Source organism: Schistocerca serialis, chromosome 6 (genome assembly GCF_023864345.2).
Source record: "Schistocerca serialis cubense isolate TAMUIC-IGC-003099 chromosome 6, iqSchSeri2.2, whole genome shotgun sequence".
NCBI classification, from domain to species: domain Eukaryota; kingdom Metazoa; phylum Arthropoda; class Insecta; order Orthoptera; family Acrididae; genus Schistocerca; species Schistocerca serialis.
Window position 1 is genome coordinate 529,874,911 of NC_064643.1, and position 26,371 is coordinate 529,901,281.

A 26,371-nucleotide genomic window follows, 5' to 3' on the forward strand; every position below is an offset into this window, starting at 1 on the left:
TTACTTTATCTAATATACCTGAGGAAGCAGCAGGTTTTCTGATGTAACAGCTTTCTTGCCTGTGTATCAGGTTAGATTTAACTAATGTAAGCATAATTAGTATCAAGTCATATAATGCCAGTTTATTGTTAATACAGGGTGCAGCCTAAGTTTCTGAAAATTCCTTCACTTTTGTATGTATACATTCACTCATTTCATATCCTTGAAGTTTCTTGATGGAGTCTACAGAACATGATGAATGAATTAAAAGTAATTATAAAACTTTTTACATTTGCTTAGTGACCTGATGTGAATAAATTGTTGGGCTTAATTTTTGCTAAACTTTCATTTCTACATGTTAGCATGCATGGATCTTGTTCCATGGCTATGGATTGAGCTGTTAGTGTCAAAATTATCTTTTTGTGTGTGCATAACATATTGGTATCTGTACTCACATGGTATAATTGAAATGGTAGGGAGTGAGGACTGAGGAGTGGTAAGGATCTGAGCATAAAGAAAATAATCATTTTAACATATAATTTTAGCAGAGAGACCAAATTTAACCTCAACAAATGAGCCATAATTACTCGCCAGAGAGAACCAACTCTATAATAAACTAGTGGAAACACCCTAAATTTGAAAAAATAATAAAAAATATAAAATTGGAAAATCCAAAAAACTGAATTATAGTTTCTATCATAGTACAGAGAATTCCTTTTTTTTATAATAAAACCCAAACTATGTAAACTTCATAAGTATTGGAAAATTGCCTCGGAGGCATTTCCTGGGTCTAACAATAGTTTTCGCTACTTGGAAACTGATACTACAAAGACCACAATGTGCAAAAAAAAAAATGCTGGGGGGGATCTGAAACACAAGGATTAATCAATACATGGTAACCAACTTGAGCTCGGCCCATGCCCCAAACAATTGCTCATTTCAGTACCGATTCCAGAACATATTCACATATAATGCATTAAATTTACATATGATATAAGTAGTGGCAAATAGTACACGTGCCTCTAATCGAAATAGGGAAAATGAGGGCAGGTAACTGAGTCCATTTGACCTGCAAGTACTTTGGGTTAACAGAGTAGAATTTGCATAACAAAATAAATTACAACACACATGGGTCTTTTGATCTTAAGTGACAATGAAAAATGAAAGATACCTAAGCCTGGAGGGGACGAAAACCAGTAATGCAGGTAAAGAAATATCTTTCTAGATCAGAGTTAAACAACAGTGAAGAAATTTTTAAGATTCCTAAACCTAGAAAATAAAACAAATAATGGAAAATTCATGTTGGAACATCAACATTATCATGAAAAAGATAGATTGCTAGTTGTCCAAAAGCTTATTTGTAACAGTCTTTTTGTTGTGCCTTTCTGCAACTTAGCATGTCATCTTTATGGTGAGTAGCAATCTCTACTGTTAATAATATTGTTGACATTAAACAAAATACATGCACCAGTAGTGCAGGTGAAGACAAATCTTTCTAGATAAAGGTTAACTGACAATAAAAAAATTTAAGGATACCTACACATAGAAAATACATGTGCCAGCAGTAGATCAAGGTTTAGAACAGCGCAGAAGACCAAGTGATACAGTGGGCTGCAATGTGAAAAGGATATATAACCACAAATCAATAGCAAAATCTCTTTCACACAGTGATCAGTGAAAGATGTAATCATCTAGGCACATTAAAGCCTGTGGACCATGTTCTAATTGAGTGTCTTGTGAACTGTGGTGATTTTTAGGGGAAATGGCTTTGAGCCTCATAGCATCTTTCAAATTATGGTAGCAAGCAGTGGGTATACTCCCATCTAAAAGGAATATATACATTACAGGCCATTTTTAAAACAGTTTAAGATACTTCCACTAATTTTGTTATATATAGTTAAATTGATTTGTGACACAATTCAACATTTATAGTCTGTACACAAATGCCTGGATTTCCATTTCCCTAACACAAGAACAAAAGTCATTAATAGATCTTACCACATAACACAAAATTAAATGGATAAAAGATGGCAGTCAAAGTATACAATCACATGAAAGCCAAACTGAAACAATTTTTATTAGACCATCACTTCTACTTAATGTATTTCTAGAGACAAGTTCAGATTTGTATGTTTTGTATGCCTATATATAATTTGTGTGTAAATATTAAATTTATGTGTACTGCAATATTCCTGACTACATACTTTAAGTTTTCAGTTGTTACAACTTATGACTTTGTCATGTTTGTTCATTTTATAAGTAGCTGCTCCATCTCTTAATTTTTGTTCATGTTGTTGTAATTCAACTAACCCATTCCACATCAAATGTACAATTATGAACTGTTCTACAGAATGAATAGATAATCAATTAATTCTTGGACAATTTATTGATTTATTTTTGGTGTCAGGAAATGATAAAGCTGAAATAGTGGGAGAATTGTCCTGATCCAGGGTTCCAACTCTGCAATAAGAACAAAATTTTAACAAGTTTGCTCTACAAATGATACACAGCAAATAGTTAACCCAGAGATATTTCAAAAGCAAATCATTCAGACAATGTTGTGAAAATTGCTGCCCACCATGTAGCAGAGTTGTTGAGTCACAGACAGGCACAATGAAAAGACTACTGAACATGTAAGCATTCAGCCAGAGTCTGTCCCAAGCAGCCAGAGACAGTGGTCAGGTGTGTGTATGAGCTGCGTTTGTGTGAATGTGTGAGTGTATGTTGTCTATTTTGGAAGAAGGCCTTCTGGCCAAAAACTTAAATGTTCAGTAGTCTTTTTGTTGTGCCCATCTGTGACTCAACATCTCTGTTATATGGTAAGTAGCACTCTATCCTTTTCACGATTATATCATTATTCCATCCTGAATTTTCCGTTGTTTAATTTTGCCAAATCATTCAGAGTTCCATATGGTACTTAAAAAGTACTTCTAAAACGGGCCTTAACAAGACATAAAAAAAGTCACACTTCAAGTATAAAAATACTAGAAACAGAAATGGACCTTTTGTTAGTATCAAACTGGCATATTATTTAGCTTTTTTTTTTTAAAAAAAAAAAAAAAAAAGAACCGGATGTTTTGAAATCAATTAACTTGATAGCAAAATAAATTTGTCATCATAATTTACATGTTTCCTTTTTCGGTACTGCTGTGGAGAAATTCTGTAGAACCATTAATATCACACCACACTTAGTGCAGCAGTATGTTTGTACAATATTTCTTATAAAATGAACATGTCTTTACAGTATGTACAACTCCTATACTTACGCCTACTTTTCTAATCATCTCAATTTAAATTTGTTACACAGTAGAATGTTCATGAACATTAATCTATAGTTATTTTAAATATTCATCTGCAGTGTAATATCTGTTTTCTGGTATATATTTTCTATTTTAGCCTTTGACTAAAGGTGTTGGGATCATGTACATCTTTTATTTCTTGTGGTAATCTGTTGTACAATTTAATACCATGATATAATACACTATTTTGAGTTTTTGACTTATTTCTTCTGTTTAGATGCAAACAGTGTCTGGATTTGGTTCCAAGGTCGTGAATTGTGTTGTTTGTGGTATACAGATTAATGTTTTTCCTCATATTATATGTTTTGATAAATATATTCACACAGAACTGTCAGAGTTTCTAACTTTTTGAACAACTCTTTACAGTGTGCGCTGTTACAGTGTGCCCAAGTCACTTTGGATAGTTAAATATGTACTAAATGATGGTGTTCCCAACAAACAACAGAAATACTTTTTAAACAACATACATTAAAAGAAAGTGAAAACATATCTTGTTGAGCATATTTACTATAAGCTAATTTGATTCCTGAAGTTGTAAGTTACACTTAAATGTTTATTACTGTGAGCAGGGGTGGGGGGGCATGTAATTGAGCCTATGTCTGATTGGATAGGAAATACATGTGGAAGGAATGCCTCAAGGGATTACAGCTCAGTGTACTAAACAGGTTGTGTATCTAGATTATCTACAGAGAATTAACTTGCAAGTTGTAAGCAACAGAATTGGTAGTAGGAGTGTCATAGAGATGGATTAGGATATTGCATAGATTGAATGGGTAATAAGACACCATTTTTCAGGATGATATGTGTTTGTCAATACAGGTGATTGAAAATTATGCTGAGTTATTTAGTATCTCTAGAACTAAATTTCAAATGATGCTGTGGTTGTTAGATTTCAGGTACTGGGAGGATCCATCTGATGAGTACAGAGATGAAGAAGGAACTCTGTTGCCACTGTGGAAGTTTGCTTATGAGAAGACAAAGAAAAATCATGTAACAGGTCTTTCCTGGAATCCTCACTACTATGATCTGTTTGCAGTATCTTTTGGCTGCTGTAAGTCCAAAATAGTATTATCAGTGAATGAAAGCACATCCATCACCATCAACAGCAGCAGCACCAGCACTACATATGGCAATGAAATGCAGAAAAATAATTAATTCACAATGCAATGTCATTGGCAAACCTCAAAGTTCTCATTTCTTGCCCCTGAACTTTTAATTCCCTTTCAAAATTTCTTCTTGGTTTCCTTTTCTGCATGCTCAGTGTACATAACCCTGTTTCACTCCCTTTTCAACTACTGCTTCCCTTTCATGCCATTCAACTCCCATAGCTGCAGATTGGTTGTGTACAAGTTGTAGATAAGATTTTGCTACCCATATTTTACACCTGTTATCTTCAATTATTTCAAAGACTGTGGTCCAGTCAACATCATTAAGTTCTTTCTTTAAATCTAAAAATGCAATAAATATAAGTTTGTTCATCTTCAGTCTGCTAAGATAAGTTAAAGGCAGTAAATATCAAAGCTGAGGAGGCGGAAAGATTAGTGTTGTTTAATAAGCCAGAGTATATCGTAAAAGGGATTTACATTCCTCACTCTGCAGAATTCCTTCAGTTACCTAACCACACATGATGAAATATTCTTTGGAAGAGAAGGACTTATTAAAACCTGCGAATCCATAGTTACTGATAGTGATTCCAATTGTCTCACAAATATGAATTTTATAGGCTATCTAAGCTTCACAAGATAGTTATTCCAATAAAACTTGTAGTTTCTTCACTTTCAGCTTAAATCAGCAAGAGTTAGATTCTTTAATTGATACAAAAATAAAATGTAAACCAAAATTTCCAGAAAAATTAAAAGATGAAACCATTCCCCCTAATGCTAAGCTTATATCATTTGATGTAAGCAGCTTATTTTCCAATATTTCTGTTGGAGAGGCTATGGAAATATTAACGGAATTGTCATGTAAAACCAGAACTTTTCCATTGGAGACGTAATGTGTAAGACTGGCAATTGAGATGAGCTTAAATCAAAATTGTTTCCAATACCAGCAGGTTCTGTTGTCAGTCAGACGGTTTAGCAGTGGGGTCCCTCCAAGTCCCTTAGTAGCTGAAATGTTGATGGGTAATTTTGAATAAAATATTTTTAGATGAAGAGCCACTAAGTTCTAAAATACAATACTGAACTGTGCTTGTGGACAGGTACCATTGGACAATTAAACAAATATTTCCAACATTTAAATTCACACCACAGTACAACTGATTCTACAGTGGAGTTGGGAGGAGACTCCACTGTTGTTAGAACTTGTTAGAACTTAACACTGACATTAGCAATAAAAACGTTTATTTAAGATACACAGGAAAATAACTTCTACATACACAGGAATACCTTCCAATTCCCAGCATCCTGTGACACACAAATGCTCAGCCTTCCACCCCATGATGCACTGCCTGCTATCTATACCACAGACCAAAATGAATTAAAATAATTAAAGAAGTTGGATACACTAATGGTTGTATTCATACCTTAATTGATAACATATTTAGTAGAAAGAAGAGAGAGAGTATAACAGCATTTCTGTATCCTCCTCAGAAGGCACTAAGTCACACTAACAACAAATGGGTCCCCAAGCTATATGTAGGTAGGATTTTACAGATACTTGGCAGCAAACTAAAATCCAGGAAATATACAGTAGCTTTCTATACTAAGAATATGGTTGCCCATATTCTGTTCAGTGTAGAGGCTAGGTTCCACCTTTAGAACAGAGTGGAGTTCTTATGATTTACTGCAATTTGTATGGCAAATTATTGTAGGTCAATCAGGTAGAGCTATAACTACTAGATTTACTGAACATGAAAGGAACTGGACACTGAAAAAGAAAAATTGCATGTTTTCTGAACATGCTCTAAATGAACATCAGTCTTATTAAATGTGTTCTCCATAGAGCAAAGAAGGGCCAAAAACTAGCATTACTTGGAATTCTGGCCATCAATGAACACCAATCACAGAACAGCAGGTCATTCTAAGCAGAAAGAACTCCTCAGACATAAAAGTAACATACCTGAGGGGAATGTTAAATGAACATTACTTGCCACCACAATTATAAATGAACTGGTTGATAACATCAGAAGGTCCATGAGGCTTTTCTTAGCTGCTATGTATAGAGAATTTACAACATTATGAAGCAGTAACCAAAAGCAGAAAGATCTGTAGGCAGTGGGCGCGACCACTTCTGACACCAAATCTGTAGGCAGTCCGGTGGTTCCGGTCGCCTACGGTGGACTGGATGGCCGAGCGGTGACCCCTCCAGTTGTCAGGTAGGAAATGACTATGGACGTGTCAGAAAGGCCAAAGAAACATTATTAATTCATAACACCTTTATTCCTGCCAAGTACAATGTGGCCCGTGTAACACAGGTTGGCTGAGCTTGGTGATATCAACGACCTTCCCCAAGTCCTCGCTGACTTGTAGTGATGACACCAGCTCTGGGCCGCACATCTTGCTAGGCAGCGCCGCATGCTGTGACATAGTGGAGGACTGTCCTTACTTCGTACTTCGGCCGCACGTGGCTGGCAGCGCTCAGCTAGCCGGCTGGCTCGGCGGCGGACAGCAGGCCGTTGTGTGTAGAGGTTCCGGGTTGGAGTCCTGGCGCTGTTGGCACGAGAAGTGTTCTCATAGTGTGGAGTGTACTCTATCCCACCCCATCTTCTTCCCTGCTCTTCCTGGTGGCTCGCCCATGGTGGAATGGTGCAACGAGCTGCAGTCCTCCAGTGTTGTCCGCTCACCTGGTTGTGACGGCAGATGCACAGGGCCTAGGCCCCACACGATCTCGACGATGGCTCACTGATGTGGTCAGCATTGGCAGCGAGCAAGTCTGCCGCAATGTCTGATAATCCTGGGTTGATGATTGACAGTGGCAGCAGAGAGGACCAGAGCTGGTACTGTCCCCTCACATCTGCTGCTGGATGGGCCGCCCTTACTGAAACATCTCCTTAATAAAGATTAACATGTCGATCACCGAGCTGAGTGCTACACAGTGACCCAGTACACATCTATGTGCAAGTCTAACTGCGAGTGCCTTGTTGCTATCAAAGCTGGCTTATTTAAGGAAGCACGAGCGACGTCCTGATGTCATGCTCGTTTGTAATGAACGCATTCGTTCCACTTATACTGCTGACTCATCTGTCGTACTCGCCCCTTAGGTGTTCTTGCAACAGAGTTATGTGTTGTTACGGCAGACTTACGCGAAGTTGTGAAATGCAGTACAGCTGACGCTATACCTCCTGTCTTGCGCTCTACGAAAGTCTCCGTCTAACACAAACCCGCGTGCTAACCAATTCTCTCTCACCTGTTGTGTGTAACCAGGCCATTGCCCCTGCGTGATGACACATTCTGATATATGTGCAATCCTCCTACCTCTTGGCTAATGTACTGCCTCTGGCTCTCGGCATAGGCAAAGAAACTTTGACAATATTCCATGTTTCCAACTCTTTACTATTCCGCGACACTACAGATCTACAACATTTGGCAGTTGACCCTTGACATAAACGAATGTCATATATTGCGAATAAATAGGCAGAAATTCCAATTATTTAACAATAAGACCATTAACATGGAACAACCACATAAAACTATTCATAGGTAAGGCAGATGTCAGACTGAGATTCGTAGGAGCAATCTTCAGGAAATGTAGGCCACCCATGAAGGCATTAGCATACAAAACCCTTGTTTGACCAATACTTGAATATCACTCATCAGTCTGTTATAGATAGGATTGATATAGGAAATAGAGAAAGTCTAAAAAAAAAGAAGTGCATTTAATCTGTGGTTCAAGTTCTAAATGCAAAAGCATAAAGGAGATGCTCATCCAGCTCTTGTGGCAGGCTCCAAAAGGGAGTCATAGTGCATCATGGTGTGGTTTACTGTTAAAATTTGTAGAACATTCTTTCCTAGAAGAATCAACAAATATTTTGCTTGCTCCCATACATATCTCATGAAAAGGCCATGAAGGTAAAATGAAAGAGATTCGAGGTCTCACGAAAGCTTACCAGCAGTCATTCTTCCCTTGGAGTGTTTGCAACTGGAACAGGAAAAGGGGGGTAACTGACAGTAGGTAGATAAACAGCAGCTCTATAGTGCAACTGAGGAGCGAGCAGTTTTCTCTCTCTCTCTCTCTGTTATAGGTAGGATTGATATAGGAAATAGAGAAAGTCTAAAAAAAAAGAAGTGCATTTAATCTGTGGTTCAAGTTCTAAATGCAAAAGCATAAAGGAGATGCTCATCCAGCTCTTGTGGCAGGCTCCAAAAGGGAGTCATAGTGCATCATGGTGTGGTTTACTGTTAAAATTTGTAGAACATTCTTTCCTAGAAGAATCAACAAATATTTTGCTTGCTCCCATACATATCTCATGAAAAGGCCATGAAGGTAAAATGAAAGAGATTCGAGGTCTCACGAAAGCTTACCAGCAGTCCTTCTTCCCTTGGAGTGTTTGCAACTGGAACAGGAAAAGGGGGGTAACTGACAGTAGGTAGATAAACAGCAGCTCTATAGTGCAACTGAGGAGCGAGCAGTTTTCTCTCTCTCTCTCTGTTATAGATAGGATTGATATAGGAAATAGAGAAAGTCTAAAAAAAAAGAAGTGCATTTAATCTGTGGTTCAAGTTCTAAATGCAAAAGCATAAAGGAGATGCTCATCCAGCTCTTGTGGCAGGCTCCAAAAGGGAGTCATAGTGCATCATGGTGTGGTTTACTGTTAAAATTTGTAGAACATTCTTTCCTAGAAGAATCAACAAATATTTTGCTTGCTCCCATACATATCTCATGAAAAGGCCATGAAGGTAAAATGAAAGAGATTCGAGGTCTCACGAAAGCTTACCAGCAGTCATTCTTCCCTTGGAGTGTTTGCAACTGGAACAGGAAAAGGGGGGTAACTGACAGTAGGTAGATAAACAGCAGCTCTATAGTGCAACTGAGGAGCGAGCAGTTTTCTCTCTCTCTCTCTCTCTCTCTCTCTCTTCCCCCCCCCCTCCCCCCCCCCCCCCCCCCCCCCGGTTAATATTCATTTCATAAATTGAAACACCTTCTTTCTGTAACCTATATTTGTGTTCCAGTAGTGTTTCACCTTTTACAGTAAATGTTTCACATTTTACATTTTATCAGTGTATTTAATCTGGAACAACATAGTTCTAATTTTTTGTGCTATACTTATAGATTATAAAATATTTCATGTCATGATTTTTACATTAATAAATAATTTGTTACTGTAAAAATTATAGTGTGAACTGCCTTTTAATGTGTAAGTACCAAATATAAAAACAAAAACTATATTTTTCCAGATTAAATCCACTGAAGATTGCTTAGTGTAAAAGCCAAAATGCATCTGAAACATAAATATAGATTGCAGCCAAAAAGGTGTTGCAGTTTATAAAATGAATTTTTATGCACTTTATAAAGTAAATAGCCATGCTAAGAAACTAGTTATGTGTGTAAGGTTAAACGGCATAAGCATATCATTGAGGAGTGTGCTAATAGGTTATTGTTAAAACAGTTTACAGATTAAATTTCTGTGATTTCTTTGTCTTTTTGACTCATTCCACATCAGTCAATGTTCTCCTTGTCATTGGAACACAATGAATGAATGACAGGAATTGCTATGCATGCAGCTAAGTATTACTGAGTGGGATGGTAGAAGAGAGGTATTCAACACAAACACACACCTACATTTGCTACTTCAGAGTAGCAATAATTGAAGGGTGTATCACAAGCAGGCATGTATGCTAATGAGTGACAAATGAGTGATGTGAAGGAAAGACTGAGCGGTAAATTAAGTATTTTTCATAGTTATTTTTAAATTTTTATTTTAATTCATAATAGATTCAAATTGTGAGATTTTATTGTAGTGTCCTTTTTTCAGTTGATTTCATGAAACCACAACCTGAAGGTGCTGTGTGTCTGTTCACATTGAAAAATCCATCATTCCCTGAATATGTTTGTACTACAGATACTGGAGTAGTGTGTGTGGATATTCATCCTAAATTTGCTTGCCTCATCGTTGTTGGACTGTTTGATGGAAATGTTGCTGTTTATAATGTTATTTCCCCATCAAAGGAACCAGTAAGCAAGAGCAATTCAATATCAAGCAAGCATGGAGGAATAGTGTGGCAGGTAAACATTCCTTACATTAACATAAAAACACATAAATCTGTTCATTAAATGAATCCAAAGCAGTAGGCCAGTTGCAACAAAAGGTGGTGTTATGCAACCTTTGACATGGTTATGACAGATGTGAAGCAGTCTTCTTCAGAAATACATGTAACTAGTATTTCAGATTGGAAAAACACCAAATAATGAGGCAGTCTGACATTTGTCTGGTGAAAACATGCTGTCAGCGCACATCATTGTATACATTATTCAATATACTGACCCCTTTCATCAGAATAGTTATAGTGGAGAATTAAAACCAATCAAGTAAAATGTCAGTGCCTAGCATCACCTGACATTTTATTTGATTGATTTTATTTCTTCATTTTAACTATTATTACTTAACAGGCACTGATCATAGAGGTCAGTATATTTAATAATGTATACAGTGATGTGTTCTGACAGCATATTTTCGTTGGACAAATGTCATAGCACTTAATTATTTGGTGTTTTTCCAATGTGAAACTTTAGTTACATGTATTTCTAAAGAAGATGGTTTTACATCCATCAAAACCATGGTCAAAGGTTGAATAAAACCACCTTTTGTTGCAACTGGTTGGCTGCTTCTGATTCATTTACTGATCTCTAACCATTTCTGAAGTGCAGCCATGTTCAAATTATATCTGTTGTTAAACATTTCCTTGCCGATTTCTTAGAATTCTTTTTATTGAAATGGGGATAATGTGAAATGAAATTATTTTTATAATAGTGGTAGGAGTTGCTCTAAATGTAAAAAGCTTTTGAGAGGAAACCACAGTAAGTTAGGAAAAGAGGAATAAGGCAGAATGTTGCATAGACCAGGGGAGAAGGGTAAGCAAAGGAAGGAAGGAAGATAAGGGTTTTATGACCAGTAGGTAAAGTCATTAGAGATGGAGCACAAGCATGGATTGTTTTCTTAAGGGTGGGAAAGGATACTGACTGTGCTGTTTCAAAGGAACCATCCTGGCTTTTGCCTAGAACAACTTAGGAGAATCACAAAAAATCAAAATCCAAATGGATTGCAACTGTCCTCCATCCAAATGAGAGTCCAGTGTGCTAATGACTGAGCCACCTCGCTCAGTGATGGGGAGCAGGTTGAGATTTCAGTAAAGGAAGAACCAATCAAAAGTAAATAAAATGGAGAGTAGAAATGAAAGACGGGCCACAGGAAGAGCCCTAAGGTGGCTACAATAAATGTGAAAGATGTAATAATTAATCATGCAAGAACAACAGAAAGTTGATTAGTCTGTGGTAACAAGAGGGAGGTGTGAAATAGGAATCCAAAATGATGAAAAGGACGGAGAAATAAATAGGAGTGCAGAAAGTAAACAAAGGCAAGAGGTAGAAAGTGACCAGCAAATTTCAGGAGAGGGAGGTTTTGGATGGGGATTTTCCACAACTCACTTCCTAACATCATTTTTTGATTGAATTTATTAACACAGAGAACACACGAGCACAACACATAGTGATTCTCATGTTGTATTCTGGCCTGTATCTGATGTGTTGAGGGAGACTACATTTGACTTATAACCAAGGAAACAGGTCTTGGGATGTTCAGTCAATCAGCTGCTCAGCTGTGGTGAGTTTTTGGCTCGATCTTGACATCTCACCTGTGCTACTGCTTTCCCATTAATGTTACTTCTGCTTTAGTTATGGGCAACACAAATCTGCAATAGAATAGTTGCTGATGTTTTACAGAATGTGTCATTTAAAGACATTTATTAATAAGACACTGTTTAATAAAGATTTATAACAATGTCTTATACTGTTGGCCCACACTGGTGCCCACCTACTGCCACTACAGAACAATAACTGTCAACTGGCCCTATCTTACCACTGGTGCACCCTTGCACATGACACCACACCCTGCAAGCAAAACACAGAAAGTGCTCTACTCTGCATAAATTGAAGATTGTGGTTACATCAGTTATCCTCCATGTACTTCCAAGTCTATTCTGTATCCCCCTTTCACCAAAAATTACTTTGGCTGACATTAATATTAGTAACAGCAATTTATACTAGGTTTAACACAATATACTGATGCATACTGTAACATCATCTTTGCAGTTTGAGCTTGAAAGTTTACATCAGAGTGTGTGTATGTGGCATGAGAAGGAGACACCTTTTCAGTTTGTTTGTCAGTTGTTAACTTTTTGTAACAGCTGACAGCTCTACAATATGCTGCTTGACACTGCCGACAGCTGCCTGTATGAGAAATTTTTACTACATAGCTGTTCAAGTAGATAAGGCTGAAAGTGTATCTGTGTTTTGCAGTATAATAATAATGTAAATTTCTGGATGGAAAATACATGAAGTAAGGAAAAGTTGACTGGTCACGTATAGCAGGCCTGTGAGTGACACACAGAAACATTTAATGGAAAACAGTGTTCACCCGATCTTTCAAGCACTTGCTCTTTCTCTAGTAAAAGTATGCACATTCACATGCACAACCACTTAGTCAACTAGATGACCCAAGGAATGCGTAACAGGATGAAAGGTGTTCAGAGGGTTGAGCATGTAAGAGATAGAGAAGTGTGAGGGAGGGGATGAAAGGAGAGGAAGCGACAATTGAAGAGGGAGACTGGGAGGGGAAAGAGAAAGGACATGGAATGAGTGACAGTTATTATAGTGGAGGTGGTGGCTGATGTGAATGATATTAAATATTTATGGAGCCACCTGAGAGGCGGAAATTGATATGAGGGAAGGTGGCTCATTTCTCTCCCCCCTCCCAGCATCTCTCTTCATCTCCATATTCCTCTCCTATCCACCTCTCTCTCTATCTCTTACATACTCTGCCCTCTGAACTCCTTTTGTCTTGCTGGGTAGTTTCGGATTCATCTGTCAAAAGATGTGCCTCACACTATACTGATATCCTCTCCTTGCCTCCTGTGCTCTCTCCTACCAACAACCCTCCACCACCTGCCTAAGCAGCAACTCTCAATAATCAGTCCCACTAGGACTGCAGCAGTGTACGTTTAGGTATCTGTGTGGTTATGTAAATGAATGTGTGTATTTTTACTAGAGAAACAGCAATAGTTGGAAAGCTAGTGTGAATGCTGTTTTCTGTTACATGTTTTTGTGTTCCACACATTGGTTCTCTGTATGTGAGTGGTCACCTTTCCCTTATTTTACATATATTTTATAGTCTGCTAAAGGAAGTATTGTATTTGCTAGAAAATATTTCTCTTACATATCATGAAGGGGAAAAAAGATTATAATTTTTATGCTACTGAATACTGGAGCCACCTTTCCATATCATGGATCGTATGTTCATAATCCTCCACTGGAATCACCCAGACTAACTCTTTTTTTTTTTTTCCTTTCCTGTGCTAACCTCTTCATCTCAGAGTAGCACTTGCAACCTACGTCCTCAATTATTTGCTTGACATATTCCAATCTCTGTCTTCCTCTACAGTTTTTGCCCTCTACAGCTCCCTCTAGTACTATGGAAGTCATTCCCTCATATCTTAGCAGATGTCCTATCATCCTGTCCCTTCTCCTTATCAGTGTTTTTCCATATATTCCTTTCCTCTCCGATTCTGCGTAGAACTTCCTCATTCCTTATTTATAAGGACAAGCATATTAATTGCCACAAAAAAGGCTAAAACCAATTCTCCTACTTGTACATAACCATAAATGATGTATACATGGCTGTCAATAATATATCTTTATGTTCTTTGAAATCTGCTAGATCCATTACAAACTTCCTTTATCAGACATATAAATTACTTGAAAAGCAGTGTCTTGAATGCAAAACAGAAACTGACTTTAAAATCTCTAAAATAAATACATTTATGAGTGCTTCTTGTATTTTAAAATATGAACCCAAACCCATAAAAAAACAAAAACATTCACTTTGTTAAGGGTTCATGTGATAGTATGTCTAAAGGAGATCAAAACTGTCACATATTCACTCATTGTTATTCTTTTAAATACAGCTGTGGGAATATTTTTGCAACTTCATATGGAGTGATGTAATCTCCCACAGATACAATACACTTGTGTCAATGCTTCTTCCAATCCCTCAAGCACTTCTCATAAGCACTTTCTGGTACAGCCTTGAGTACTTCCAACGATGCTATTTTTATTTCCTTAATCATTGAAAATCTTTGTCCTTTCATAGGTCTCTTCAGTTTTGCGAACAGGAAAAAGTTTCAGGGGGCCAAATCTGGTGAATATGGTGGCCGAGGCATGATTGTCATGTTGTTTTATGCCAAAAAATCTCTCACAAGCAATGATGAATGAGCAGGTGCATTGTCATGATGCAAAAACCATGAATGTATTGCTTCTCACAAACAGTGCATAACATCAAGGTGATACTCCTTATTGACTGTACAACCTTGAGGAAAAAACTCATGATGCACTACTCCACTGTAATTGAAAAAAACAGTGAGCAAAACTTCGACATTTGATTGAATGTGGCGTGCTTTTGTCAGTCTTGGCTCCCCGGGATGCTTCCGTTGGGATGATTGGGCTTTGGTTTTGATGTCACAACCATAAACCCATACTTTGTCACCAGTTATGACCCTTTTGAGCAAAACGGAATAATCATTAATGTCATTCAAGAACTACTGAGCAATGCTTATGCAACGGTTATTCTGATCAAAATTGATAAGTTCTGGAACAGACTTTGCTGACACACATCTCATGCCCAAAACATCCAAAAAAATTACATGACATGAGCTGACCGATATGCCAATGTCCTGAGCAACTTTTCTTACAGTAAGTTGATGATTTTCCAAAACAATTTTCTTCACAGCTTTGATGTTATCATCTATTATTGATGTGCTGGGGCGTCCAGAGCAAATTCGTCACTGGCATCTTCTCGGCCATCTTGGAAGAGCTTGTACCACTTGTAAGCATTTTTTTTTTTTTTTGCAAATTCTTTGCTCCATTTTTTATAATAAATGAAAATCGCTGAGCACACTAAAACCCATCTAACCTTCCTATCTGTCAAAAATAAACAAGGTATGCTATATGTTTGAAACTGTGAACATATGTTTGGGACATGTGTGCCAACATAACAAAAAAGATCAATAATCAAATCTACGTTGCCCACACAATTTGAAAAGTCACCTTACTTTTTGAACAGCCCTCATATATCGAAATGGCAGTATACAGTGTCAATATTTTTATTTTTTATTACATTTCTTCGCAATTTTCGATAAATATTCCCTGTGTGAAGGAGCATGGCCACTTTTTGAGCTTTCGTCACATCCAGTCTTTCTCTTTGACTGTACGAAGCAAGTACAGATGATGCGAAGAAGAAGTCCAATTGCCAATTGCCCTTGGGGGGGAGGGGTGGATGGAATAACAAGATATCTATATCTGATGTGAAGAAATAGCACACCAGTTGCATTAAAAACAATTTTTAATGTGACTAGTGTGCTATTTCTTCACATTGGCATTCTTCAAAAACAGATGCTGAAACTGATGAACAAAAATCTAAATGATAAGACTGGTCTTTGCGGGGGGGCAGAGACATGCAAGGAGAAATGCTGATATATTCGGCACTTGGCGCTACTAACATTTAATTTCACCACACAACTGTGACACTACAAGTGCTGGAGTGTCAGGAAATAGCTCTCAGTGAGAACTGTAGCTACACACCTAACCAACGACTGTCGTGGAGACTGCACTGGGCAAATGGATGGCCCTGATAGAATAAAGCTACTGACTAAGCTGAGACCATATCTACTTTCCCTTCCTGGGTTTATTGTGATGGGGTCAGTTCCTGCCTCATAGCTGGCTATGAAACATTGCTTCATGTTACAGCATGTGCTAGGCTGATGAGTTGTAGAGTGCTATGCAACATTGTTGCAGTACTGAAAATTATGCAGGTTGGTGACCACATACCCCTTGGCTGGCTGCTGAGGCCAGTCTGAGAATGATAAGATGATACAGGTAACAATAACGTAAATGTTAATATGAGACAGAGTTGCATTCTACCTCTAATAAATGGCTAAGACATCTCTGTGTGGTGAGACCACAGTATCTGTTTTTCAAAATTGAAGAGCAACTTAGATGGTTGGGGATTGCGGGGCAGCCAGTTTTTCAGTACAACTGTATGTAGTATAGTCATTTAAAGCAGTATGCATGGTGGATACTATGCTCAGATTCACATTATCTTTATGGCACCTTGTAACCTTGATGTTAATGAATTTGAGCCACCCAAACCCATCATACTAGGGTACAGCTAAACTCATCATATTTATTATTGCACATGCCTACATGCTTATAGTGTTACATCACAATCAAAATGTAAGTAATCCTCTGTTATTTTAATGAGCATGCAAATAGGTTCATTTTGTGCAATACTTTACTTGATACTTGATTCTAATCTTCATAATATGTTTCATTGGCATGATAATTTGATATGGGTAAAACAAATTCTATCAGTAATCCAGATAAATTTAATGACTCTCAATAAAGTCAAATAGTGCTGCAAGATTGTCTTTTATTGTATAACTGTTGTGTGTTAATTCAAAATTGACATTTAAATAAACTTGTCAATAAATTGGAGGGACTGAAAAAGAATACAGTTCACTATTTGATGTTAATAATATTATATGCTATCTGTTATATTTTTACTGTTAGGAGAATGTTATAAGGGAGCTGTGAAGGCTGCAGTTTGACCTGGATGTGATTTTATTTACTATTTTAGGACTCCTGGCATACATAACTCTACAAAAAATATCAAAATGGTCTTTCAATCTCTCAAGTATGCATTTACACTTTCTTTTGTTAAGTGACTTTTTAGTTTTTATTAAACTTTAGATTGGTCAAGAGAATTGAGCCTCTGAACCTTTCACTTTAATCAAAGATTTATTAATTGTTATTCTGAAGGTATGATAAAGATAAATGAAATCTTTTCTGAACAGTTGTGCATTGACTCAAGAAATGTAGGGAGGTCAATTACACTTACTGAATTGCTATTAGAGCCAACAAAGCAAAAAATTACACTAAAATATAAGAAGAGAGACAGGCTACAATCACAGAAGCAGCTATCTTAATGGCTGATCTAAACAGAATGTTTACAATGGAATTTACTTTCACCAATAATGTAAACTTTCCTGTACATGGTCATCTGGTCCCTAGAACTAAATAATAAAAACAATAATCTACTTTTTGCCATCATTCCGAAGACCAAACCAAAGTTCACTAAGTCTCTTCAGGCATCATCTACTGATCTATAACTTTAATCCTACTAACAAGTATAGAAAGTCTACCCCTTCTCCTAAACCTCATGAGTCCTTCTCCTTCATCCCCAGTCTTCCTCTTCAACCCTTCTACCAGAAGAAGGAGAAACAAGCTCCAAAAGCTAGGAAACTGTAATACCTTTTACTTGTGTGTTCTCCTCCCACTGCTTGGTGAGTAGAATTTTTTTTTATCTATACAGTTGCTTTTATTGTTTGCTACGACTGGTGACTCCTCTGTATTTTGGATACAGGATCAGGGACTTTAGCCTATAAATTGCAAAATGCAGATGTGCCAACAACTTGCAGCTAAGAGAGCTCACTGCTCTGGGGAAGTAAGGTTAACTCATAAAAAAGTGCAAATATGGTAAGACATTTTGATTCAAATGTCTTCAAAGCTGCCAGATATGCTGAAAAGCTATTTCCCTTCTTTTACATCCCTAACTCTGCCAAATTTTCGCCTTTTATGTCTTCTTACTCTTCTCTCTCCCTGAACCGGTTCGCACAAGTTTGGTAGAGTATTGTACCATAGGAAGCAAGGGAGAGTGCACACATGGATTAATACAGTTCTTTATTTACAAGGACTCTCACATTTACTTATCTTGAATAGAGTCCACGTGTTGTGGTACAAGCTTCTCAGCAATATTACTATGAACTGTCGTAGTGTGCGATGAACTATACCCGCTCCATGATTGAACTGACAGACACCAAAGTGAAACTTCCTGGCAGATTAAAACTGTGTGCCCGACCGAGACTCGAACTCGGGACCTTTGCCTTTCGCGGGCAAGTGCTCTATCATCTGAGCTACCGAAGCACGAATCACGCCCGGTACTCACAGCTTTACTTCTGCAGTATCTCATCTCTGCAGAAGTAAAGCTGTGAGTACCGGGCGTGATTCGTGCTTCGGTAGCTCAGATGATAGAGCACTTGCCCGCGAAAGGCAAAGGTCCCGAGTTCGAGTCTCGGTCGGGCACACAGTTTTAATCTGCCAGGAAGTTTCATATCAGTGCACACTCTGCTGCAGAGTGAAAATCTCATTCTGGAGATACCAAAGTGTAAGTCAAGTCAGTGAAGCCCTCTGGTCAGCATCAGTGGCCTAAATACCTGCTGTTGAGAGGGCGTTGGCAGTGCGTTGCTTGTCAGTGTGTCTCTGGGGTCTCTCATGATAAGGCACACTTTATCCAACAGCTACTATCGATCTTCACGCTTCATCTTTGCTGACCTGTGTACTGATGACAGCTTATGCCAGCATATTCCTCTCTCCTCCCCCTACCTCTTTCCCTCCCAAAAAGCTGCACCATGGTTGTGTAGGGAAGATGCAAACGACAACAGGGAGAGAGGCAGGACACTGCCTAACTCAGAGTTACATAAAGAACTCTACAAGCAGTACAAATATAAGTACCACAAAGAAGTCAGGAGATTAAAATCAGAAAGAATCAGCCAGCAGATACAAGGTTCAGATAATGTTTCAAAAACTTGATGGACAATTGTAAATAAAATCAGAAACAATGAAACAGAAAGTAAAATTAATAATGTACAATTAACTCTGAATAATGAAGATATCTCTGATCCCCTTCTAGGCAGCAATATTTTTCGTAATTACTTCATTGATACTGTCAAAAATTATGTCTCTATGAAACAGGATATACAGCACACACTTGAGTCCAATAACAAACAGAACTGCAGTACACTACCTGCAGTAAGCACATATGACACTCTGAAGCTTATTGATAGCCTCAGAAATGAAAAATCAACAGGATTAGATGAAATTTCTCCACATCTATTGAAGAAATGCAAACATGAACTAATGAAATGACTAATTCATCTAATAAACTGTGTTCTTGAAGACGGCGTGTTCCCTAATAAGTTGAAACTGGCTCTGTAGTTAAACAAATAAACAAAAAGGGGGAAATGAATCATGTACAGAACTACAGACCCATTGCCCTAATCTTAACTTTCAGCAAACTGATAGAGAAAATAATATTTTAAAAAATCCTGAAACATTTCAACAATGCAAACATCTTAAATGATTTCCAGTATGGTTTCAGAAGAGGTCAAAGTACCATGTCAGCAGCAGTACAATTTGTCCATCATGTACTTAAAAAAATAAATGAAAATCCCAAGCAGCAGGAGTATTCCTTAACCTCTCTAGGGCTTTTGATAGTGTACATCATGACATGCTCTTATCAAAAGTTGCAAAGAGTGGTGTCACTGGAAAACTCATACAATTGCTAGAAACATATTTAAAGGGTAGACAGCAGTGCATGGAGATAATATACTGTACTGGAGAAATACTGGAGAGGAGAAGGTCAAGTATAAGAAATATACATTTTGGTGTTCCTCAGGGCTTCATCAGGGCTCTATTTTAGGTTCAGTCCTATTCATATGCTATGTAAATAATTTCCCAAGTTCTCTTGACAATAAGCTATTAATCACAATGTATGCAGAGGATACATCTGGTATCTGTCATGCAGACAATGAGGTCAGCCTAGTTGAAGAGATACATAAGTTTATCAAAAAGGCAGGCGCTCACTTTGAAAGAGACAATCCTAAGGGTAAACGTAGAAAAAACTATTATTCATTTTAAACCAAGTGGTCCAAAGAGACAAAATACTATGATCGATGAAATCCACCAAAAACCTGTACATATTGTACATTCTTGAACATATTGTACATTCTTGAGTTTATGCATAGATGATTGACTTTCATGGAAGCAGCAAGCCGATTATGTCTGTAAAAATATAGTATCCAGCCTACATGTATTAAGAAGATTATCACCATATCTTAATTCTGAAACCCTAAAGACTGTATATTATGGGCTAGTGTACCCGTTCTTGTCTTGTGGAATAGTACTGTAGGGTGGGACATGCCAAACAAATATGAAAAGGGTTTTCATACTGCAGAACCAGACCTTGAGTATCATAGCAAAAGTAAAACCAGGAACTTCTTGCAAACCTCTGCTGATTACACACAAAATTTTCACAGTTTGTGCCGTGTATATAATATAAACTATAATGCTAGTGGAAGAAGACACTAAGACCACAAAAAGGAACATAGATATTCACAACTATGAAACAAGGCATAGAAAAGACTTTCACATGATTAACAGAAGATTAACTTTCACGGCGAAAAGCCCCTATGTCAAAGTATCTGTTTTTAATAACTTGTTAGCAAATGAAGTTAAGGTATTGACAGGGGATTCTTTTAAAAAGCGAGTCAAGCAGTGGCTTATCCAAAAATGCCCTTATAACTTGAATTTATCATGAATTAGAATGTAATAATAAATAATGTAAACTAAGAAAAATTGTAATTATGAAAACTTCATACTTAGTTGAAAATGCATGTGCATGTAAAATTATGTGTTATGAGCAATAAATTGAACCTGAAATTTGTCATTGTTATGAGAACTGCATGGCACCATGTTGTGGAACTGCACCTCTTTTCTGATGGAGACCTTGATGCAAACAAACATAATATTTAATAAGAATCTGCTTACTACTGATAAACATTGCACCACACATTGCTCTATGGAATAGTGGCAGCACATTCTTTCATTAATATTTTCACTACTCATTCTTTTACTCTGATCAAAATGTAGGAACCTGCATTCACTATTAACTGTAAAGGGAAAACTTCCAGCTCAATAAAAATAAAATTGATGATATTCAAAATAAACTATTGAAACACATCCAAGAAGAAAATAAATGGATCTTTTATGGTGAAACATTGAAGTGAATGACCTCCTGTGATTATGATTTGGTGATGTGTAGTGCTAAGGATCTCATTTAGAATGAACAATATTATGAAAAGGAAAGTTTTCATAATATTGTTATATTCCATCCTGAACTTTCTATTGTTTGATTTCATTTAGAACAAGCAAGTTTATTGTGCATTGGAGCCGCCTATAGTTACAGTTTTATAAAGACTTGTTCTGTATTCAGAATAACTCATTTCTGCAACAACATTCTGACTTCAGTCCATTATTCTCATTTCACATTATGTTAGTTCATGGAAAGTCATAAGGTTTCTTTTCAGTTTTTTAAGCAATTAGATCTATTATGGGACAGAAACACTGATTCTTCCTCAGTCTTCATTTCATAGAGTATACAATACCTGTATTAGTCCAGAGAAACTAGGTGTAGCAACATGATACACTAGTGAAAGCTTTATTCTGGTTCTGCAGCAGAATGATCAACCCTGGATGAACAAAGTCATCAGACGAGTTAACCAGGAATTGACGAAATTGCTGCAGATTTTGGATGGTGCTCACATTAGTGCTGTGCCAGTTGCTGCTAGTGAGATATGAAGATACACAAGACATGTCCTACACCATAATGGGAAGGTGAAAGGTAGATTAGTTGAACTGACAGCTGAAAATATAGGTGGATGTTGGGGAGGGAGTTCATATTGTCACAAATGGCACAGTTCCTGTGGCTATCGGTGTGAGAGGTAAGCTGTTTTTAGGTTAAATACCTCATTCAGAACACTTTAAAATAGGTCCTTGTAAATGAACTGAATCACACAAAGTAAGCTTTTACGAATGTTACTGTTAGCAGTTGGTATGTTGGAAGCCTAAAAACCAAAATTAACTACTTGATTATCTGTTGACATGATCAAGAGTGTAAAAAAGTAGTTCACATATTATGTCTCTCTGAGTACAATGTAATGTGGGAATCCATATGTAGTACTTTGGATACACAGGGATCCATATGTTAAACATAGAAAACTATAAATTAGCGGCCCATTTTTGTAGAGAAATATGCAGAAAGAGGGTACTGTCATTATAATTAATTAAGTCAATTTCAAATTTATCGATAGTAGTAGCTGCTTATATCAACAAATGGAAGCCTGTGCTTGTGAATTGCTGTTACTATAAAAGAAGTCATTTATAATTGTTATGACATACAGATCCCCACTTGGAAACCTTCAAATACAAGAGCATGCTGAAAAGTAACACCTCTGAATTTTTCATGTGAAAACTCTTAAAACTTTTTAAATAAAACAAATGTTATTAACATTCCATATCTTTATTCTTCATGTTTATGTATTTGCTCAAGGGCTCAGAATTGCAGTGTGTAAATGGCAGTATGGACATAACTATTTTGGTGCATGAGAAACAGTATGCTGTAATCAAGTTTCAAATTTGAAAAGTTTGTCGACATATGGAGCACACTGTCTTTCAGCGTGATGGTGCCAGGCCACACACATGAGCAGTGCAGCACCTGCAACAAACCGATGCCTTGGGTTTTCTGTTATGATCATTATTCATAGAGTCTTTACTTGGCTCCATCCAATTTTCAAGTGTTTTCAGAAGTTACAAAACACCTTTGAGACTTCACTTTGACAGTGATGAATTGGTGCAAGCAGAGGTGTGGCTGTGGCTCTGTCAACAAAGTCAAATGTTCTACAGAGACAGTATCTACAAACTGGTTGCTCAGTGGGAGAAATGTTCTCATCACCAGGGTGATTACATTGAGAAATAAATATGTAGGAGAATATAGATGTAGAATGTTAATAAGTTTTCAGAATCTTAGACATGGCTGTGAAACAGCAACTGTATAAATCTGAAGAGGTTGAAAAATCAGCCAACCAGTTGGAAATAAAGGTTTATTAAGGTTAATAAACCTTTCACATAAAATATTTGGAGACATTACTTTTCAGGACACCCTCATATTCTTTGAAAAATTTGAGGCATTATTATGCCACCTATCAGACAAAAGGAAGAAAGTCAATAAAGATTTAATATTACTTTTATGAAAGATTCAGATAAAAGTAATAATTTGGAAATGTTACTTTACGCTTACAATGTTTATTTTGTTGCTAAGTTTATCACAATATTTACAGAGGAAGGGTAGTACACAGATAGGAAACATTTTTGTAGGATACTTAACTGGGGCTATAAATGTCACCCATTTGGCTCTCTGGGTAGGGAATACTAAGATGGATGTTGCCATCAGGAAAAATAAAACTGGTATTCTATGGATCAGAGCATGGAGTTTTAGATCCCTTAATTGTATAGATAGGTTACAAAATTTAAAAAGGGAAATGGGTAGGTTGAATTTAGATACAGCATGATTTAGTGAAGTGCAGTGGTGGGAAGAACAAAACATTTGGCCAGGTCATTGCAGGGCTACCAACACAAAATCAGATAAGAGTAATGCAGCAGTAGGTATAATAATGAATAAGAAAATTGGAATGCAGGTAAACTACTACAGACAATGTAGTGAACACATTGCCATAGCCAAGATAGGTGTAAAGCCAGTGCCCACCACACAAGTACAAGTTCAAATGCCATCTTGCTCTGCAGATGATGAAGAGATTGAAAGAATGTATTACAATATAAAGGAAATTATTCAGGTAGTTAAAGGAGATGAAAATTTAATTGTGATGGGCGGCTGTAATTCAGCAGTAGGAAAGGGAAGAGAAGGAAATATAGTGGGAGAACATGGACTTCAGGAAAGGAATGAAATAAGAAGTCATATGGTATAATTTTGCAGACATAATTCAGTCATCACTAACATCTGATTTAAGAGTCATGAAAAAAGGCTGTGCATGTGGAAGAGATCTGGGGAAATGGAATGGTTTCTGATTGATTATATAATGATAAGACAGAGATTTCAAAAACAGATTTTAAACTGTACGGCATTTCCAGAGGCAGACATGGGCTCTGATCATAATTTATGGGCCATGGACTGCAGACGTTTCTACAAAGAAAGCAGTTCCCAGGACAGACAGACTCATAAACTATATTACACCAGGCATTAACATCTCTTGTAAAATGAAGTGGGAACTCATTTTGTGAATTGTGGTTTATTTGTCTCATAACGTACATAATCTAAATCATTTGATTCAGGTACAGGAGGAATGCTGAAGATTAGATGGGTAGATCACGTAACTAATGACGAGGTATTGAATAGAATTTGGGAGAAGAGGAGTTTGTGGCACAACTTGACAAGAAGAAGGGACCGGTTTGTAGGACATGTTCTGAGGCATCAAGGGATCACAAATTTCGCATTGGAGGGCAGCGTGGAGGGTAAAAGTCGTAGAGGGAGACCAAGAGATGAATACACTAAGCAGATTCAGAAGGATGTAGGTTGCAGTAAGTACATCTACATCTACATTAGTACTCCGCAAGCCACCCAACTGGGAGATGAAGAAGCTTGCACAGGATAGAGTAGCATGGAGAGCTGCATCAAAGCAGTCTCAGGACTGAAGACAACAACAACAACAACAACAGGAGACACGTCAAATTGTGGTAAAATTTCCCCATTAACAAAGAACAGCTGATGTTAACAGACTGTATTATAATAAAAATAAAATTTTGTTATACATACATATGATAAAATCTAACATTTAATTACCCCTTGCTCAAATGATCATTTCATCTGCTATGAATTCTTCTATTGCACAGTAGCATTTCTGTCACAGAATCTGCTGTAGCCTTGTTTTTAAAATTGCTGGATTTGTATGAAATATGTTTTTGCCCATTAACTTGTTATATATTGTCATCCCCATATACTGTGGAGTCTGTACATATAATTTCAACTGGTGTGTAGGTAGCATTAAATTATGTTTATTTCTTGTGTTATACATATGGTTAAAATGATTCTCCTCAAATAATTTTTGTCTGCTGAGTAGGAAGACTCTAATTTCATAAATGTATGTGGATGAAACAGTTAGGATAAGACTGTATTTGCTGTGCAGTGCACATGTATCGGAAAATTTTCTTTTGCGGTTTCAGTATTCGAGATACACTACTTGAATGCCCCAGAAAATTATCCCATATCTAATGACAGATTCAAAATAACTATGATATGCAATTTTTTGTGTACTCATGCCAATGGAATTTGCTAGATTTGCATTGCAAATGCAAAACTGCCAAGTTTATTTGGTAGGAAATAAATGTGTGTATTCCAGGTTAAGTTCTTATCCACATTTAGTCCGAGGAATTTGACTGTGTCACCTTATTTCATAGGATGACTGTTACACTGTATTTTAAGTTCCACACATTTCTAATATTTGGTTTTGAAATGTACTATATTGGTTTGTGCAATGCTTAGTTTCAACCCATTTGACTGGAACCATTTTCTATGGTATCCAGTGTGCTTATGATGGAGCTCGGAATTTTTTCTGCATTGTCATCTTCAATTAAAACCGAAGAATTGTCTTCAAACAGAACTGATGGGGAATTTATATTAAAATGGAGCCTTGAGGCACCCCTTCTGATACTGTACTCCATTTAGAACAATAGTTCACTGCATCTGAGGTGATAATACCCTTTGTTTTCTGTTGTGTAAGTATGTTGTTAGTCAACTAAGAGCATTGTTCTTAATCCCATGTTTGTATAATTTATATATAAGCAAGTCATGGTTCACAGAGTCAAATGCTTTTGTGAGATCACAAAAGAACCTGCAACTTTACTCCTCTGATCCAATGATCTGCCTATCTTTTCAATAAAGTTATTCACTGCATCCAGATTGTTTTTTTGCTGGTTTAAATAAAAATTGGTTACTTAAAATATTATCATTTTTTACAATAACATTTTTTATCTTTTTTGCAGCTGCTTTCTCTAACATTTTTGACAGGACTGGAAGAATAGAAATAGGCCAACAGTTTCCCATGTCTTCCCGTGACCCTTTCCTGAACAGAGGTCTGACTTTGGCATACTTCAAAACATCGGGAAAGTATCCCTGTTCAAACAACTGGTTCAATATTTTA

At 37.0% G+C, this 26,371-nt stretch overlaps 1 protein-coding gene across 1 annotated transcript in view; it reads left to right on the plus strand.

Annotated features, from left to right (window-relative positions):
- The window catches only part of LOC126484965 (dynein intermediate chain 2, ciliary), a 271,700-nt gene that overhangs the window by 145,896 nt on the left and 99,433 nt on the right, over positions 1 to 26,371 (plus strand). The window contains exons 6-7 of the mRNA XM_050108567.1: positions 4,168 to 4,329; positions 10,192 to 10,442. Of these exons, the coding sequence (XP_049964524.1) occupies positions 4,168 to 4,329; positions 10,192 to 10,442 (413 nt within the window). The remainder of the gene's footprint in view (positions 1 to 4,167; positions 4,330 to 10,191; positions 10,443 to 26,371) is intronic.